The 20,452-nt window shown below is 30.6% G+C and overlaps 1 protein-coding gene across 1 annotated transcript in view; it reads left to right on the forward strand.

Annotated features, from left to right (window-relative positions):
* LOC123660590 (cGMP-dependent protein kinase, isozyme 2 forms cD4/T1/T3A/T3B) overlaps window positions 1-19,592 on the forward strand; it is a 103,729-nt gene extending 84,137 nt beyond the window's left edge. Inside the window, exons 4-11 of the mRNA XM_045595645.1 lie at window positions 4,952-5,093; window positions 12,668-12,762; window positions 14,246-14,392; window positions 16,458-16,782; window positions 16,989-17,071; window positions 18,001-18,185; window positions 18,575-18,791; window positions 19,261-19,592. Of these exons, the coding sequence (XP_045451601.1) occupies window positions 4,952-5,093; window positions 12,668-12,762; window positions 14,246-14,392; window positions 16,458-16,782; window positions 16,989-17,071; window positions 18,001-18,185; window positions 18,575-18,791; window positions 19,261-19,426 (1,360 nt within the window). The 3' untranslated portion in view covers window positions 19,427-19,592. The remainder of the gene's footprint in view (window positions 1-4,951; window positions 5,094-12,667; window positions 12,763-14,245; window positions 14,393-16,457; window positions 16,783-16,988; window positions 17,072-18,000; window positions 18,186-18,574; window positions 18,792-19,260) is intronic.
* Window positions 19,593-20,452: the final 860 nt, after the last annotated feature.

Below are 20,452 nucleotides of genomic sequence, written 5' to 3' on the forward strand. Positions count from 1 at the left end.
TGTCGGCCGTTAACTGACTTAATAGTATGTATCACCACTAACGCGGCTAGTGTTACGCATTAGAACAATCGTCACGAATTCGAACTCCAAGCATTCATCGATTCGACAATTTGTTTCGTAGTAAAACCTTACAACACTTTATAATTATTAATTAACATTTAGTCAACGTTAGATAATTAACATTTCTAAATCTTATGTTACTTACAAAACCTTGGAAACCTTACCAAACCAATCAAAGTAACACATGAGATAAAAAAAAAACAAACGTTTATTTTGTAACCATACAGAGCAATGCCAAACATAATATCCAATAGCCTTAGGTATTAGTTTTTGCAACTATTTTCGGTAATCAATTGCAATATTCTCACAGTATTTGCAATTTTGCAATTATTATTCAAGAATGCGTTTTGTTTTTATGTTAAAAATTGCATATATATATTTAAAAGATTAAGAGTTGTAAATAATTTTGCAAGTATGAAATGTTTAATGTGTTCTTGTAACATAAGAATGTTGTAACAAATATGCTATGATTACGCAATTCATATATGTAATAAAATAAAAACAAAAATATTCCCCTATATTCGATAATTAATTCCGAAATAAACACAGACAAACAGTCTAACAAACAGATTTACTATATTAGTGTTCGTAAGACTAAAAGTTAAATTTATAATTTAAGTATATATAAACGTGTGATGCATACTATCAAAACCAGCAGATATTATTTACAACGTACGTAGGTATAATAAAAGTTTTTGCCTGATTTCATCATATTAAGATATATGTCCGATAAACTTTACAGATAGAAGCCTAACTTCAAATTTCATTTAGCTTCCGGTAATATCTATCATTCTAAGCTGACGATTTAATTTCCATAAATTTTCGTCCTCGTTTACTTTACTTATTTATATTCATTGTTTATTGTATAAATATTAATAATATGTATATAAGTTCAATTTATGAGAATAAGTTTGTATCATAAATACAGATTTACGAACATTAATTTTTATTTGTGTCACAAACTCGACAAAGGAAAATTAATTACCTTCGCTTGACTTAAAAGTGAAAACATTCATCGTGGTCAAGCGAGATGGCTATCTATATCTACATTAGACATCGTAATTGTAGTAAAGATTTCAACTATCAGCCGGATTACTGTTTATCCTGCTGAGTTCGAGTATTTGAGTGCACTATACCGTAACACTTGGTGTACATTGCAGTTGGGCAAAGCTATTTTCTAATTTGAGAGCTACTCTACTTTGCTGCAGATTAGTGGGTATATTCGTTCATGTATTTTCTTCTATAGTAACCCGTTTTTATTAAATTTTACTTGACCGTTGTAAGATACAACACGAAAAGAATTTTATTGAAACGTATAATGAGTCCATTGCGAGTATACTACATACTATGGGATAGTTCGTGTAATGAAAATAAATACAACCTCATTTCGTAGCGCGTCATCATTTTATAATGTGTGATATTTTTCAATAAACATATTTGTATTTCATAAAAAGGTGTTGAAGCTTCAAAGATAGCCCATTCAAACAAAACAACAATATTATTATTGTAGATACATATATGTACGGACACTAATTTAGAAATGATTTTGCCGAGTAATACAGCCACAGGCGTTAAATGTGCAATAATCTCAAGTAAAACATAATTCAATACCCATTAGGTAGGTTTCGTAATCGGACCCGGTAGTAATACAAAAAATGACTTTACACTGACACTTTCGATTTGCTGTACTAACACTTTCGGTCAAAACTCGTTGGCCGTGAAAATAAAGCATTCACAACTAGTGTGACCACATTTGTCGTATTTTTCTTGTCGTTCCGATTTTATGTAAGTTTTATTATTTATTAATTACAAATTTTATTATGAATTTAATTGTTCAGTCATATTTTTAATTACGCTTTATCTTGGTTCATTACATTACTTAAAAGGTTAACCCGAAATCACTATGGAATAGGGATTGATTCAAGAAAACCTTTAAGTTATATAAAAACATATGTGGACATCGTTAACAGAACCGCTGCTCAGAGCCTGTTTATAATGAACTTTAGGATAATTGATGTTGCCAATCCAGCTTTTTATACATTGCCATTTTTCAGAACTCATTATTATTCATTCACAATATACAGACAAACCTGAAACTTAGGAATTTGTCACTATTATCATACTACAATGAATATAAAAATGAAATTTCCATTGCAAATATAGCGATTAAACGAAAATTAAATCAAGTGCAATTATCAAACTAATAACCAATAAAATGTATGTACAGAAAAATGAATATTTAATATAAATTTAGTAGTTGTAATTAGAATATAAAATTTTAGTAGCAGTAAGTATATTACATTAGCATTATCGGTGTGTGAGTAATTAAGGTTTTGAACTATTTTGATAATAACCTTGCGTGTGATTAATTTTTATTGTTGCTTGTATACATACATATTTGATCCTTCAATATTTATAAAATAAATTACCGTAAAAATTACTTAATTGCTCCAAAATAATTTTTAACTTTTCGAAATTTGCGTAACAAACTCCCGTTCTCACCAAGTTTCCCGTTTATTTTATTTATACGCTTACGAAACTTGTAGGTATAGTTTTGGTTATAGATAAATTACTATCAACGAATAAACAATTTGAGAATAATTAATTAACAAATACGAAAAATACTGGTCATGTGATTTCAGAAAAAAAATTTAACAGGCCTTTTAATATGTATAAGTATAATTTATAACCAATATTTTAACAATTAATGAACTGCGTTACAGTAAACTTGTTTAAAATAGGAGCAAATTATTGTTATTTGAATCGTAATATTTCGCTTAAATTAATCAATAAATAATTATTATAATGTAAGATTAAGTAATTTGCTGTCCTCGTTTTAACAAAAACCTATGAACTAACTACGAATAATGTAAACTGCACTCAGCCCGACTAAGTATACCTTATCTTTGTTTTACGTTTATTTACGTTTTTATATAATAATAAAACTACTAACGTAGTAATTGATTATAGCGTTCGTAAAATCTTTTGAGTTTCTTAATATAAGTTAAAAAAGCATTTAAGTTATTAATATTAAAATGAATGCACTATTTTAACATATTTTAATAAATACTGCTAAAATGTGATTATTAATTTAAATTTTATTTAAATGAAATGTATGATATCGACCTCCACATAGTTATGTATAGCGGTTAATTGTTATTATAACCTGAAGTAGTATATATAAATCCTGGACGCGTAACACTTTGATGTTCTTTGTCTCATGTAACAGACCCATACAATTCTGCATTCACAGATCCCACCTCATGTTTGGAGTGCTTTGTTCTTACGACCGGTTGATACTAATAATGGGACTTCTATGTTACTAGATTTATTATTCAATTCTGATGACGTTTAAAGCCAGTTTCGATCACACTAGGAGCCACTCTTAGGACGAACATCCCCCTAGAGCTACAAAGGGCTTCCATTCTTGCTTCGCGGGTGGTGTTTTTTGTGCCCCATCTGTTCTGCCAGGGGAAAACACATCTCGAAAAAAAATGTTCTATTAATGACATTGACAAATCTTACGTACATAAAAAAAATGGCTTCTTAACAAAAAATACCGATAATAATTTAATGCACAAAATATATGTATATCTGACTAGAAAAATATAAGACTAATAATACTCGTAATATAGAGTCAAAGAAATAATTTAACACTTTTAGTTTTATGAATAGGAAAATGTTTATTTCTTACATTTATTTTTATCTAGGTTTTGTGAGAGTTGCCTTGTTAATGCTAGAATAACATTCTCCAAGTTCGAATGTGTACGTATTACAAAGAATCTATTGAATTTTTTTTTAAATACAGATGAGAATTATGTATACATATGTATTTTAGCGTTCTGTATATTTTTATATACTATTCTTTTTTACAGGAGTTGATACACGTATAGGACATTCAATTGTTGAGACAACTTGACATATTTTATTTATTAAATGAATGCGTTTAAATTATTGTACATTCCGCTATTGAAACAAACAATTTAAAGGTTATAAATTGAGCCCATTCGCTTAACTTTTGCTTTATTGTTTTTACACGTATCTACATGAACTTCATAGCCAAGCTATAATTAATGCAAAAAAAATATGTCACAATTAAACTTAAGTACGCTATCGATTTTACAAATAAAAACATGAATATTTAAATGTCAAGTGTCAATTTAAAAGGTCAATTATTTTAATATTAAGAATGAAATAGAATGTCCTCTATTTAAACTCCCGGACTTTGCGACGTTTGAAATTATTAGTCTATAGAATTTCCCTCGTTTAGACTTTAGCGGAAGTAAAACTAGTTATCTGTCAAGTATAGACAGGAAAACTTTCTAATTTCATATATCCCAACGTTAAACAGGCCAAACCTATAAATAAAATAAATCTAGTGGAACATTCTGTCTATTTTCTAAAATAATACTTTGATATTAATAATATATAAATATTACTTTAGGCCCCAGCGGTTTCATTATTGAGTTACTATCATTACAGCTTATACAGTCTGCTGGATATAAGCCTCCACAAGTTTACGCCAAAAATAACGTGAACTCATGTGTTTTGCCCATAGTCACCACGCTGGGCAGGCAGGCGGGTTGGTGACCGCAGTACTGGCTTTGTCGCACCGAAGACGCTACTGCCCGTCTTCGGCCTGTGTATTTCAAAGCCAGCAGTTGGATGGTTATATTAATGATACAATTTAATATCAATATTATTATTTTGTTATCCACCATCCTATATTGAAGTACATTATTACATTATTTTTTCGCACACTGCGAAAAAATAATTAATTCAGTTAAGCGTTTTCCGTTATCGACACATTCATGTGATAGATTTTTAGTCTAATTTTAAGTTTACTGTCTTTGTAACTTTAGTTATTAAAATTTTTATATTTCATCAACAGTGTGCCGATATTTAAGAACTTACCAGAAGACACACTGATCAAAATCTCGGACGTATTAGAAGAGACCCATTACCAGAACGGCGACTACATCATTCGACAAGGTGCCAGAGGAGATACGTTCTTCATTATATCCAAAGGACAGGTAAATGAAATTATTAATTACATTTTTATTAGTTTTGTATAGCATAATATAACTCATAAAGAATCAACGGTTAACTCTAGGTACTAGATCTCTTATTTTTCGCCGATAAACAGGATTGGGGATTGGTGACGCAAAAACAATTATTAAAAGTATCTATTACTTTCTGAGATAACCAAATTCAAGTATTCATACAAAATAATTCTATTTTTGGTGGGTATTGTAATAAAAATTATCGAAGTGGATTTTTCCACATTTCTCCTTATTTTTTACGAGTACGTGCTAAATACTTATTGATTTATGACTAAATGTTGAATATTAACTTTGGCAATGAAATAAAATGCAAATAAAATGCAAAATAAAATGCAAAATTGCAATAAATAAAAATCTTATAATGTTTTTGCACTGCTGTTACAAATTTACAATAACACCTACTTTGTAAAAAATATTTTAAACATGATCTGCTTAATATGGAATCGGAGTAGTTGAATGCGTAATCAATACGAATTACCTTTCAAGGTTTAAAATAAATACATCGAATAACGAACGTTTTCGGTACATAAAACAACATATTCCTCGTGTTTTTACCAATGTTAACTTTTAAAATTGGTTAACATACTTAAATTTATAGCTACATTTCCGTCCCTAGAAAACTTCCTCTTTGGTAGATATCCTAAAGCGACGGGATTTTACTTTGATTTGACTGATAGTTTTTGAAGCCGTAGTAAAACAAAGAAAACGTAAGTAACAACGAAATGCATCGTGCTCTGTAACTTAATTATAAATTAATAACATCAACTTCAAGTTTCTTTAAACAAAAAACTCACTCTCGCACGTAAGCGTAAGTGAAAACCATATCATTACAATGTCATTATTTATATGTAAACGATTTCACCGAACGATCTTCTTCTATCCATCTCAGTTTCTAGACTCATTTGTTTTGATAACTTCGTGTTGTAGAATTTAACATAGTGAAGATGTTCTTCAAGCGCAGTAACACCTTTACTTTCGTTTGTATCGACTTTCGACTTACACTAGCCAAGTCTCGGCATTTTATAAATATTTGATTTTCCTCGCTCACCGATATATATGTGGCTTCACTACATATTTACTTGTCGCTCTATTATTTGTTATAAGATGGATATTAGACACGCGTTGATGTATGTATGTATGTATGTCAGTACATGATTTATGATTTAAACTAAGTGGATTTAAAACAGGTTTGTTTCATCCTATTTGTTTTATAATTAGTATGTACATTATTTGGAACTTCGTTTCCTTTGTATGTGTAATTTAAATAAGTAAAAAAAGCAATCGTATGCACACGAGCAGGCACACGACCTTTTAAAAAAATGTTGTTTTGTAAAAGGTAATAATAAAACGTGTTTATTTATTTTTATATTATGATAGTTCCAGTACCAATTCTTTGTCTGATAAATGTATATCAGGTTATTCGTGTTTAAACCATGAAATTATTGTCAGTATCTCTTGAAGCGGATGTGGCAATAGGCTCAATTAGACATCATTCTGATAACTTTGTTAAGGATTCATAAAGAGGGGCACTAATTATGAGAATTATTATGATTACTTTTTATTAGTGACTTTGAAATTATTATGTAGTCCGCGAGAGGTGATTGTAAGTATAAGTTCACCTTGGCATTTAACTGAGCCTCGATAGTGTCTGCACACTCATTCGCCCTAACATAATGTGCTATTTTGAAAGTAGCTTTTCAAATAATATTCTTAATTGTTCTTTTTAGTTTTTTCGATTTTGAAGTCTGAGAGTGCGTGTGTCAATTGGGTTTCGGAATTTATAATATAGCTGATTAATATTTATATTATAATTAAAGAAGCAAATTATTGACAAAGCTGTGACTACAAATAATATTAATCACCCGTCAAAGATTTACTTGTAAATGTAGTTGTTATAAATTGATAATTATTATTGTAAATAAAGTTATTATGTCATGATTTTAATTCGAAATTTATTTTATAATTTTACAATCGAGTTTATTTGTAAGTTTATTGCATATGTGTATTTGTGGAAAGTCTCCTACTGTATATTAAGTTCAAAATACTTTTTTTTATAATCATAACAGTGTCAACAGTTGATCGAGTCTATGACGAATGAATAAAGAACTGAATGTTATGGTTCACATTTTTTATTAGTGCGAGACTAATGTTATTTCCTGAATTAGAAAATAACGGTTAGGTGATAGATACGATAATTCCAAATATTAAAAGAATATACACATCAAGTGTCTAGTACTAAACATAATACGATATTGTGTTATGTTTCGTTGTAACTAACACACGTAGGTAAAAATAAAGACTCCATTGCCTTAAATTATTACCTAGTAACCCAAGATCAATAATAGTTCTACATGCAACATGTAAATCTGTCGGTTTCAATGTCAGATAAATGACTACAATCTGTATATATTTATATGCTACACTTCTCGTGACATAGTAACAACTTCAAAGCCGTATAGTTTACGTATAAAAATGCAAACATGAATGCAGTCACAATTCAAACATCAGCTGTAAAGGTTTTCATCGCCACTCATGTGTTGGCGACTAAAAGTTGAAACGAGCGAGCAGGCTTTAGAGTTTAGAGGCCGCAGTGTATGTCTGTTGTTCTACAAGGTCAGCGCACTGCGCGCAGTCTACTGGTTAGGGCGGTGTTGGAATCAAAGCTATAATTTATACTGTTATCTAATTTTATTTTATTTAAATAAAATTAAGATATTTTTTTTAATTATGGTACAATTTGCTTAAGAATCTTAAGTAACGATTTTTTTGTTATATTAAACGTATACAAGATTATAAATGAGACAAAAAAAAACCAATTAGGTACATACATTACATTTATACAATTAACCTTTTTCGAAAAATACAGCTAAAAAGTGTTTACTGTGAAAATAAATTTGTATTAAATTTACTTATTTTCGTAGTGATACCAAAGCAAGTAGTTTTATTTAACTAATACACAATGTAGTATTTCAGTTCAATATTTATCATGATTTGGGGGAAATTTTTATTATATAAATGTAAAAAGCCAACTTCGTAAAAAAAGGAAACAAAAGTTAACAATAACTCGAAAAAGATTTTTTAATTGTTTAGATACGACAATTTTTGTTGCAACTTCAATTACAGTAATAAAAAAGTTACGTGTGACAAAATGAAGCGTCTCAGATGGAGGTCACGGTTTGTGACTGTGGTTTTCAAGGCAAGGACAATCTTCTGCCACATACTAGATAAGTTTTGCGTATTACTCATAAATAATTTAAAAAAAAATACAGTAATTTACCAATATAGATAGAAGATTTTTTGAATAGTAATATTCAAATAGTTATATATTACATACTGAATGATTAAATTAATATTCAAATATATTTTTTGATTTCTCTAGCTGAGCCACGTGAAGGTTCACCTTTACATGCATGGGTTATGAGGTCAAATTTTGTTCGTTATACATCCGTGTGGAAAATTGTTGTCTGCATACTGATTTTTACATTTATGTAAAACTTTGTATACCGGGGTCAGGGTCGAACATTGCTTAAAAATAGTTCATACAGTCATTTATGAACTAAATTACGACAAGTAAAACATTTCATATTACTGATAATAACAAAATAGCTATTGTCAAAGTTCGGTTACTTTTTTAGCAGTTTAGTTATATAGGTGTATGTAATATCTATTTATAGAATAATTGCAAAAATGACTCATGTTTCTTGTTTCTACGTTAACATAAGTGTCATTATTGCTAGTCTATTATGGTTGTAAAATAATAAGAGTGGGCAGATTTGATTTATTACCGTAGAGCCGAAACTACTGTGGGTAGAAATACGAAATTTGCGGAGTTGTTTCTTGTTGAGATTATAAAAGCTCATTAAAAAGCAAATTTCCAAAATTTGTTTACTAAGGTGCACGCATCCTTAAATTCGGAAGAAGCGTACAATCATATGGAATGGATAATGTTTTATGGGATGGATATTGTATGAAAATCCAAAAATATCCGCCTTTTAACTACTAAGACTCACCTGTTACAGGCATAACCTAATATCATGTCTTAAATAGGAAAAAAACTAATCTATAACTGATATACTACTGAATAATGATGAAGTTAAATTATAAAATAATAAGTTTTTTTTTTTTAATTACATATAATTAGGTCGGCAACAAGCGTACGGCTCACCTGATTGTAAGCGATTACCGTAGCTTATAGACGTCTGCAACACCAGAAGCATCGCACACGCTTTTCCGACCCTATTCCCAATTCCTCCCAAAAGCTCTGGTCACCTTACTCACCAACAGGAACACAACACTGCTTGAAATCAGTATTATTTAGCTGTGATCTTCTGTAAGGTCAAGGTACTACCCCAGTCGAGCACCCCATATTTTGAGTAGGAAATTTCCTGATGTGCCCTACCTCGGTTATAATCTTAAGTAATAATATTGTCTTTAACTAGCCTTAATATATTTAAATCATAATATAGCTTTATGTTTACTATGTACAAATAATCATTTTAATTTGATAACTCATTCCCGTTAATTATGTGTAACGTAAGTCAAACATATCAGTATTAAAAGCCAATAGAGTATTACCTATTATATTTTTAGGGGGTTAAAAAAAACATAATAATAATAATAGACAATATACCGATTAGTTTTTATTAAGCCTTAGTTAATAGTATCAATATTACCGCGTGTAACAAGTGTTGTTTTATTTTAATTGCTTGTTGTTTTATATCGAATCCTTGGTTCAATCGAAAGGTGTTATAAGATGTAAAAAAGTTAACCATTTTAAATAAAAAAGGTAATTTAACTTAGAAGTTAAACAAGCTGCAGCAAAGCAAGCTTTGAACGATTAATGTGAGTTTTGAGAAAACAATGGATCGTATGAGTTGTCTATAAATTAAATGATTGTGTGAATTATGCTGTGAGTTACGGAATACAATATGAACAGATGATTTAGAGGGCAATGGTATCTATATAGGTAGTGTATATTTATAACTTTATGAAGACTGACTTTTCTGTCTTCATATAAATGTTTGATATAATATTGAAGGCGCTTTGAATGGGGTTATTCTTATTTACTTATATAAATATGCTTCTTTATCTGCACAATTCTAAAGACACATTGTTTGTTCGAACGCACACATCATAATTATCATCTAAACTTTATATTCAAAAAATGTTTAACGTAAATGGAATGAAATCGTGCTTTATATATAAAAGTATGAATTTTTTTTTTTGCTTAAAATATAACCATAACTTTTTTTTCTTCTTATAACATACACACACGGTCGTCTGTTCCTATGGTAAGCAAATTAAAGCTAGTGTTACACGGAAAACAACCGACTGTTACTATACTACTATATATTTTTTATAAATATACATAACTACTATATATTTTTATCTAACTATATATTTTTTATAAATATACATAGAAATAATACACATATAAATATATAAATACAAATATTAGACTCCCAGACTCAGGCGGGAATCGAGCCCGCAACCCGCGGCACAGAAAGCAAGGCCACTACAAACTGCGCTAACGGGCTACTTACTAATAACATATGAAACTTAATAATAACATATGAAAGTAAAGTATTGTGACGCAAGCCTGTAACAAAAACACGACTGCTTTGATTTTATGACAATTAAAACGAAATAATGAGATGAATAAACTTTTACAAAATACACTCAAGGAAAATATACAATAATTTTGGCGGTCGTGTAAAAGCAGTTTTTATTTTACTCAGAAACATAAATGAAACGAAGGTTCACCATAAAAACAGAATACGAACCAGGATATAGTTCTTTTATACGAATGTTCTAATTACGAAGTCTTTTTTTTTTGTGTATTCGTCTTTGCTCGTAAAATATTAAGTTTTGAATGATAATATAATGAAAAGTTTTGCATATTTAAGCTATTTTTTTTTGTTTTAAACTAGGAAGACAAATATATATTGGTTGAGCGTGCAAATTGATTAACAATGTTAGGAACTTTTGATTGGCATGACCAAACTGTGGCATCTTAATTGTTTTTGGTAGGAATTTTTTAAACGAAATGTATTTGCAATGAATTCGCATAAACCAGACTATTAAAAGTAAGCCTTTAATATATTTTAAATAGCATACAGAATAGCAACATTGCATAATTATAACAATTCCAATTATACATTTTTTTACCGTAAATGACTAATTTTAAATATTATCTTGATATTTTGCTATATTTTTGTAACTTTTTTCTGTTTATAGTTTCCTCAAAAAAATAATTAATAGTTTTTACGAGTAGATAATATGATATACCGTCGCTACCTTGTACTTATCGAAAATAAATATTTTATGCATAGCACGAGTTCTTAGTTATTATTTCATTAAGTACTATGTTTAATTAGTCACATTAAAAAGTGAAATCGTCAAACGTAAAATTACAACATCTTTTATTAAATAACAACGACAATGTTTGCAATATAAAATGTATCGAAACGAAAGTGACCACAAGCGCTCGTACTCAACATTATTCAATGTTGACTGAGTTTTTTTTGCTGTTTTGTTTTCTTAGCGATTGGTTCGTGTTAAGTAACCGTTGCCGTAACCATGAATCTGAGACGAGTTATCTCGTCGACTTCCGTTGTTTGCTCGATTTATCATTACAATTTTTTAAGTATATTTTAGAGTGTGGAATTCGTTTTATCGACTTTTTAGTATGGTGTTTTATTACATTTTTTACTTTTTTATTTCTTTCTCAAGTTTCTAGAGACCAAATTTAACGTTTATAAAATGCTGAAGGTGCGGACGTCCCGTTTCATAAATAATGTACAGTTGACGTATAATTACTTATAATTCGTTCTTCACTGCATGGTTACGGCAGTAAAGAATATAGCCACTCCCTCTTCCCTTGGGTGTCGTATGAGGCTATTAAGGGATAACACAGTTCCACTACCACCTCGGAAATTACAAAGCCGATAACCATCCATCTGCCTGCTTTGAAATACACAGGCTTAATTTGGGCAGTAGCATCTTCGGTGCGACAAGGCTAGCCCTGCGGTCACCAACCCGCCTGCCCAGCGTGGTGACTATATAGGCAACACACAGTTCACACCACTTTTGGCGCGAATTTAACTTGTAGAGGCCTATGTCCAGGAGTGAACTGCGATAGGTTAAGTGGTGGTCTTGTAATAAGCAAACTTTACTTACGAAAAAAAAATTTACTCGAAATCATCAATTATAAATATTTATTTTTAATTTTTCGGTTATAAGTTGTTATTTATTTTTCTTTTCCTCGGTATAAATCAAAAACACTATAGTAATATTTATAGGGTTAATTATATGATAATGTATAAGTTTGAAATAATTTGTACGTTAAGGACGGCTCTTGAAAATACTGTCACGTAAGTTATTTGTAAAAATTGCTAATATAGCAGTGCCGTTGTAGTAGTGCCTAGGTTTTAAACTAATTTTAACTTTCAAAAAAATTCAGAACGTACCTGACCATCATATATTATTTGCAACAAATGCAAAAACTTAAAATGATTATTAATTCGTGATTTACTTTCTTTCAGGTCAAAGTTACACAAAAGCAGCCCAATAGCAATGATGATAAATTTATTAGGACCCTCACTAAAGGTGATTTCTTCGGCGAAAAAGCATTGCAAGGGTGAGTAATTGTGAATATACATAAATAGCAATAAAATCTACTGGAACATTAAACCTACAATAAGATTATATCGCTCAACATCAGGTCAACGGGTCGGGGACTAAATTTTTTCGTATTTTACATAGAAATACAAAGCAAAATGTTATAAAATTAATTTACATTAATTATAATATAATTATGTTTACCACAAATTTTTTTTTTTGGCTTGAGTCGCTTTTTTCCCTAGTTTTCCCTTGTTGTTAAGTAAAAGTTTAAAATTTGTCGAATTTTTTCGTTGGATTCACCCATTTTGGTGGGCAGGAAAACAAATGAAAAATAGTGAGAAACTGACTTTTACTTTTTAATTTCATTTATAAAATCTCACCTTTTCATAGTTACAAAACCAGCCAAACAATGCAACCAAAAAGATTTAATTGCTACTTTGTACTAGAAAATACGGAAAACCTTTTTCCCCAACCTATTATTACTATGAAACAACAAGTAAAAATCTAAACGTAAGAAAATATTAGATTTAGATTTGCAAAGTTTTAATTATTTATTTAACAGTAATGTTAAATTTAAATGTTTTTTTTTTTTTAAGTACTTTTATCGTTTCACTTAATTTGAGGTCAGCCTCAGGCTAATAAGGATTTTAATAAAATATATATAAGCTAAAATAAGATTTTAAATTTTGGAAGTTATTCTTCTTAAATGTAGGAAATTTTACGAAAAGTACTTTTGGGAACCCAAGCCGTACTCTACTATATATTGCACTATCGAACACATTGGCTAATAAGAAAGAAAAGCGAATCAAGATATGATTTCTATTGGAACGTCTAAGCTCACTTTAAACGCATTTTCTATTGTAAGTAGTTGTAGTAGTTTAAAACTTTTAACTTAAAAATTTTTGAAAATCTTTGTACTTACTGTAGTATTAAGCTAATATAATACTAAAAGTTTTAAGAAGATCCAGCAGGAAAGTTACTCGTAGATAATTTGAAACTCATCGCAACTGTGGTTGCGGTTAGTTACACTCAGATTTCTCTCATCTTTTGTTGCGAAATGTTCTCAATATCAAAAAGAGTTTCATTTAATTTTTTCAATTAATTTCATTCTTTATACGAATATATCTAGAAAGCAAAAATAAGACTTCGCTTAGTATTTTGGATCATTAAAATTTATGAACCAGCAAATGTTCGGCACATTAGAAAGTGTTTTCGTGTAATGCTCACACATCAAGGCGAAATTATATTAAAAAAAATATCCATTATTTGATACAATATGACTTCTGTATTTGGTACGGTAATAAATACTTCAATTTTCGTTGTGAATGTTAAATCTTTTCCTTTCTTGTTAGTTTCTAAAGACTTGAGCAATTTATTTAATACACAACAACAACATTTTAACATTTGGAAATAAAAATTAGAAAGAACACTTTGGAAGGATTATTTGGGTAATATAATTGTTACTAATCTTTACAATTTGTTTTCATTCATATTTTTAGAGACGATCTTCGAACGGCTAACATTATTTGCGACTCGCCAGAGGGCACCACGTGTCTCGTGATCGACAGGGAAACCTTCAATCAACTTATTTCTGCACTTGACGAGATCCGAACAAAATATAAGGACGAGGGTGATGATAGACACAGGTAAGAAAATTTTAATCTCTAAAACTTAATTTACCGTCACTAATGGTCAAATAAATCTTAATTTCCTTTTCCTAAAGTTATTACCTATAGCGGTACTGTATATCAATAAAATTATGAATTCAATATGAATCAGCCATCTAATTACGTAATTATGTAAATGTAGATCGTATTTTGGTAATTTTTCATTAGGAATAAAGTCTTGACTGAATTATCAGAAACAAAAGATATTTATGGCTTTACTAAACTGTTGATAATACGAAGTAAATATTACATTGTTTTCATGGACTAAACGTTTAAAATGCAATATAATGCAATACAATTAATAGTAAACGTAGTTAACATTTAAAAATTATCTTGTTGAGAATCGGATATTTTCAACTGTCGTCTTTTTTGTCAAGCTCACGTTTCTTATGTCAAGTTCATAAAAACACCACATCTAAGCCGTTTGAAACGGACAACAATAGATTTCACAAGAATGCCTTTACAATGCCATTGTATTAACGTTTTATTTTGAAACATCGATACCATTTTCGGCCCCGCTTTTGTCTTTGTTATATATAAATATAATTTGTTTTTATTTCTGTTGATGCAAACACGGAATTGTTTCGCGGTAAGTTGTTTAATAATAATTAAAAGAAATAATAGATATTTACGTAGAATATGCTATATATTTATACATGGATTATTATAATAAAACCAACATGTACGTATATTTTTTTCAAATAATGTATGCATTTATTATTCCAGAGTAGGTCAATAGCGCAATTTTTCAAACTAATTTTTATGCAGGAATTCACTAGTTTTTGTTACAACCAGTTATTATTATCACGCTAAATATCATGTTTAATAATTAAAGTATTCGTCTTTATATATTTTTGTCGTCAATGAACTAATTTAAATTCTCAAATCTAAACTTGATAAACTTTGATCTCGTATTTCTGCGAATAATGGTACCAATTGACCGTGAGTCTTAATAAAATGTAATTTAATAATAAACTTGGACTTTGGTATACCAAGTGAAATTTGACAACTTGGATACTACAAAACGTTTATTGAATAATTAAATTATATGAACACTAATTACTTTCACTGGTTATTGCGCATAATGAATAATTATAAAGAAAATAATATCGACTAGTGGAAGTAAATCTTGAAGCGTTATTAACTTTCCTCTTTGGCATAGAAACTGACTTTTTCTAAATGCCACTCAACCAGCTACAATTACGATCCCGCGGTTTTATCGCACCTATTGTCATTTATCTATAACACAATACCCGATATCCGATAAAGACGGCTGCGGATAATATAGGCACGTGAGGTTGATTCAGGAAAGTAGAATGCACTAAGGTGTTAACACTAACGCATTGTTTCTAACATACCATGCAGTTACTTTTATAATGAGGTCGTTTTCAATTACACTTTTATAATATTATTCACAACATTTTTTTTTCGATTTAATTCAATTTAATTATAATTAAATAACATGTTTATAATATTGCCAACAGCAAACTTTCGTTCCATTTAAATGATATTGGAATATTATATAATATAGCCTAACGGTATTATCTGAACTAAACCAAGAACAAAAATGAAACGCTCAAACTAGCCGCCAAACAATGATAAATTAAAATTCTTTTTTGTCTAGTTTCTTCTAGTTTAATGTAGCACGTAATGATATACATAAGTTACAATAGTTGCCTTTGCTCGCAAACAAAAAAGCTACTTCAATTACATCGACCGTAATACAGTGTAGGTTGATGAAAAAAGGGTCAAGTAAATACGCATTATTAGAGGTAACTCAAAAGTACTTGTCAGATCTCGATTAAATTTAAAAAAGACCACATGACAAGCACCATCTTTCGATTTGAAAAAAAAACATCGAAATCGGTACACCAAGTAAAAGGCTATAAAAATTACATAGAATACAACGTAGGTTGACGAAACAATAGTTAAGTAAATACGCATTTAATTATAAACCATACATTTAAAAAATACAGTCTAATTAAGAACATCCTCATTTTAAAAAGTTGGTTAAAAATAATTCATTATTTCTGATAAATTTCAGACTCAACGAAGAGTTCGCCAACTTAAGGTTGTCGGACCTTCGCATCATCGCCACATTGGGTATCGGCGGTTTTGGACGAGTGGAACTCGTACAGATCCAAGGCGATTCCAGTCGGTCCTTTGCATTGAAGCAGATGAAGAAGGCCCAAATCGTTGAGACGAGACAGCAACAACACATTATGTCAGAGAAAGAGATAATGTCTGAAATGAACTGCGAATTTATAGTCAAGCTCTACAAGACATTTAAAGACCGTAAATACTTGTATATGCTGATGGAGACTTGCCTTGGTGGAGAACTATGGACTATTTTAAGGGACAAAGGTAATGCTGTTACTTATTTGGTGTACTTCCAAAGGAATGTAACATTTTTCGAGCGCACGTGTCTGTATGTGTGTGTGTGTGCAGGTGCGGTGAGTGTGGGTGTGTGGTGTGGTGGGTGCGTGCATGCGTGTGTGCATTTAAATAGTTATTGAAAATTAACATTTAAACATTAGGTAATAGAATTTTTATAATTCTTGTATTTTCAGGTCAGTTTGATGACGCCACTACGAGATTCTATACGGCGTGCGTTGTTGAAGCCTTCCACTATTTACATTCTAGGAATATAATTTACAGGTAAAATACTTTTTTTATAAATAATGACATTTTATGTTCAGCTAAAAATTAAAAAAATTTAAATGAGATAACTCATCGCCTAATTTTTAAACTATTAAACATTGTTTTTGAAAGTGGTGTAGGTGGGTCCCTCTAGGGATCCACGAGAGACTCGACGGGAGTCTAGACGACGAGACCAATAAATGGGGGTCACACTTCATAAGTGGGGGTCCACTAAAATTTATCTGGTTAGGCACTGCGGGGCATGCCCACAAGCTTTAGCCAAAACATATTTTTCCTTGACTGGATTATTTTATAAAACAATGGAACGGCTGGCCTAAAACAAGGTCAGCCGAAAAATTTCACTCTTTTTCATTCCTTTATTTCTCACTCGCACAACTCAGCCGCCACGCAAATTTAACGAATTTGACGGAACGCGTAGTTAGATCTCTTCTTTACATTTTTTGTAGAGTTATGGGAATATGTTAGAATGCAGCTGCAGAGTCCACGGGAACCAGCTAAATTTGAACGTGATCTATGAGAAAAAAATTTTTGGATACTTCCGAATTAAAACTTTATAATTTTTTCTTATAATTTTTTTTAAATAGTACATCATTTACTTTTATAGAGCAATACACTTGATGTGATCTCATTAAATATCGTTAATGTAAATAATTTGTGATAATTTAACGTCAATTGTTCACATCATATTCACGTGATCCGGAGTAAGAGCTGATCAAATGTTTACATTATTGCGTCATAATTTTATGGTATCTGAGTTTTGTTTTACCACACACACACACACACACACACATATATATATATATATATATATATATATATATATATATATATATATATATATATATATATATATATATATATATATATATTTTAATTAAAGCTTCTGTAATAGGGTTATGTATATAAAAATATTTACGATTTTCCAGAGATCTCAAACCAGAGAACTTATTGCTTGACTCGAAGGGCTACGTGAAATTGGTGGACTTTGGATTTTCAAAGAAATTGCAAACGAGTCGAAAAACATGGACATTTTGCGGGACGCCGGAGTACGTCGCGCCAGAGGTTATTATGAACAGAGGACATGACATTAGCGCCGACTATTGGTCTTTGGGTATGCTACAAATATAATCCCGAAAAATCTTTATTTTCACATAATAATTTTATATATAGTATATTAAGTCATGTTTAAAAATTATGAGCACGAAAATATCTATCATCACTTCACAAAATACCCTATATTGTTTAGAAGACATTAATCTTTTTTGCGCATTTACTGCATCGAAATGTAACTATTAGTTTATTAGACATCTATTTGTTTTTTTTTTTTTTCTTTTAAAAACAATATCACTCATGTGGTTTAATGTGTGTAGATCTTGAAAATTATTATGTTACTTACTATAGGGGACAAAGTAATGAACTAGAATTTTGTTTGCCCACTTTATTATTATATTAACTCTCATCTACATTTCATCTACAATAAATTTTACAATACCATTTAAGGTGTACTAATGTTCGAGTTACTCACCGGTTCCCCGCCGTTCACGGGAGCCGATCCTATGAAAACGTACAACAAGATCCTGAAAGGCATAGACGCGGTAGAATTCCCACGCTGCATAACGCGCAATGCTGCCAACCTTATCAAAAAATTGTGTCGCGACAACCCTGCCGAGCGGCTCGGGTATCAGCGTGGCGGTATCACTGAAATACAGAAACATAAGTAAGTTATATTTTAAAATAGTATAAATTCCTAAATAGACCCACATTTTTCAATTTGTTATATAGAATCATCGCTTCAGCCTGTAATATCCCACTACTGGGCATAGGTCTCTTTCCCCATGTAGGAGAAGGATCAGAGCTGAATCCACCATGCTGCTCCAATGCGGGTTGGCGGATATATTCCCTACTACGAGTAGTACATGATAACAACCGGGACCCACAAGGATTGCACAAACACCCAGACCACGGCAAACACCTGTATGGCCAATACAAATGTTTGTCATGTGCGGGGATCGAACCCGCAACCGCCAACGCAATAGGTACAATCCATGGCTGTAACCGTTGCGCCAACGCGGCGTCTATAGAATATTTTAATTTTGATTTTTATATGCCAGTAGGAGTAAATAATGTATTTAAAATTAGAAATTGTATGTATTTTCAAAACTGCGAACCTAAACTTCTCTCTGCAGATGGTTCGATGGCTTTAACTGGGAGGGCTTAGCTCAACGTACATTGGAACCTCCAATAACACCCGTCGTTCAGTCAGCAATCGATACGCATAACTTCGACCAGTACCCGCCTGACGCTGATGAACCGCCACCTGACGACTTATCCGGATGGGATGCCACATTCTAAGTTGTCGCGACGAGGCAACGATTGAGAAACCATGTCGGAAACAACATCACTATAAAATATAGACAATATTATAGATTAACATGTGCCTTATGCAAACGAATGATCTGGGTGATACCTAAAAATTTGACGACAATTTTAATACATAATAAAATAAATACTAAAAATATTTTGTTCGTAGAAGTTTATTCAATATTCATTTGGTTCAGTAGTGCCAAAAAACACAGATAAATCTCAATATCACGAAGAGCGGAGAAAATGCGTCAAAGTAGGTTAAATTATATTATTCACAGTGGTAAATCATAATTCAGTCTGTAACATCCCACTGCTGGCCATAGGCTACCACCACTGGTCACAACATCCACCACCCTGCTCCAATGCGGGTTAGCGGAGTGGTGAATCAGTCAGGAATAAAAATATAACAACTTGGACAACTAACAGGCGTGCAAACTTAATTTATCTAATTTATTAAGTTAATTATGTGAACAAAATATTATTATTATTATTATAAATAGTATTATAAAAAATGTTTGTGTAAAATAATTCGCCTTTTATTGTTATAACTTAGATCAATTTTATTGCGTAAAAAGACATAAAATCGACGTCGTCTCAGAGCCAGGTTGAAGGGTTGATAACTTTTTTACCTAAAATAAATCGAATATTGCATTCAAGTTAGGATCAAGTAAGAATTATCTCATGTAGTTTTAATGAATGCTGTTGATAAATGTTTGCCATTATATTAATACAGCGCTTGCCAATGGTAACAGATATTGAATAATAATGCTGGAAGTTTTTAAAGAAATATATTTTTTGAAATAAAACAAAAAAAAATACCAACTATTTATTGAATATAATAAGTTGATATACAATTTGCATAATATTTTTAAACGTAAATATTGAAGTATATAAATAAATTTATTAAAGCAAACTAGAGAAACTAACAACAGGGTTTCAGGAAAACCAAAATATCGTTACCAGATACCTATGTATGTTTTATTAGAAATACATTTTTTGTACTATACTTCTTTT

The sequence above is a fragment of the Melitaea cinxia genome, chromosome 15 (assembly GCF_905220565.1).
Source record: "Melitaea cinxia chromosome 15, ilMelCinx1.1, whole genome shotgun sequence".
NCBI classification, from domain to species: domain Eukaryota; kingdom Metazoa; phylum Arthropoda; class Insecta; order Lepidoptera; family Nymphalidae; genus Melitaea; species Melitaea cinxia.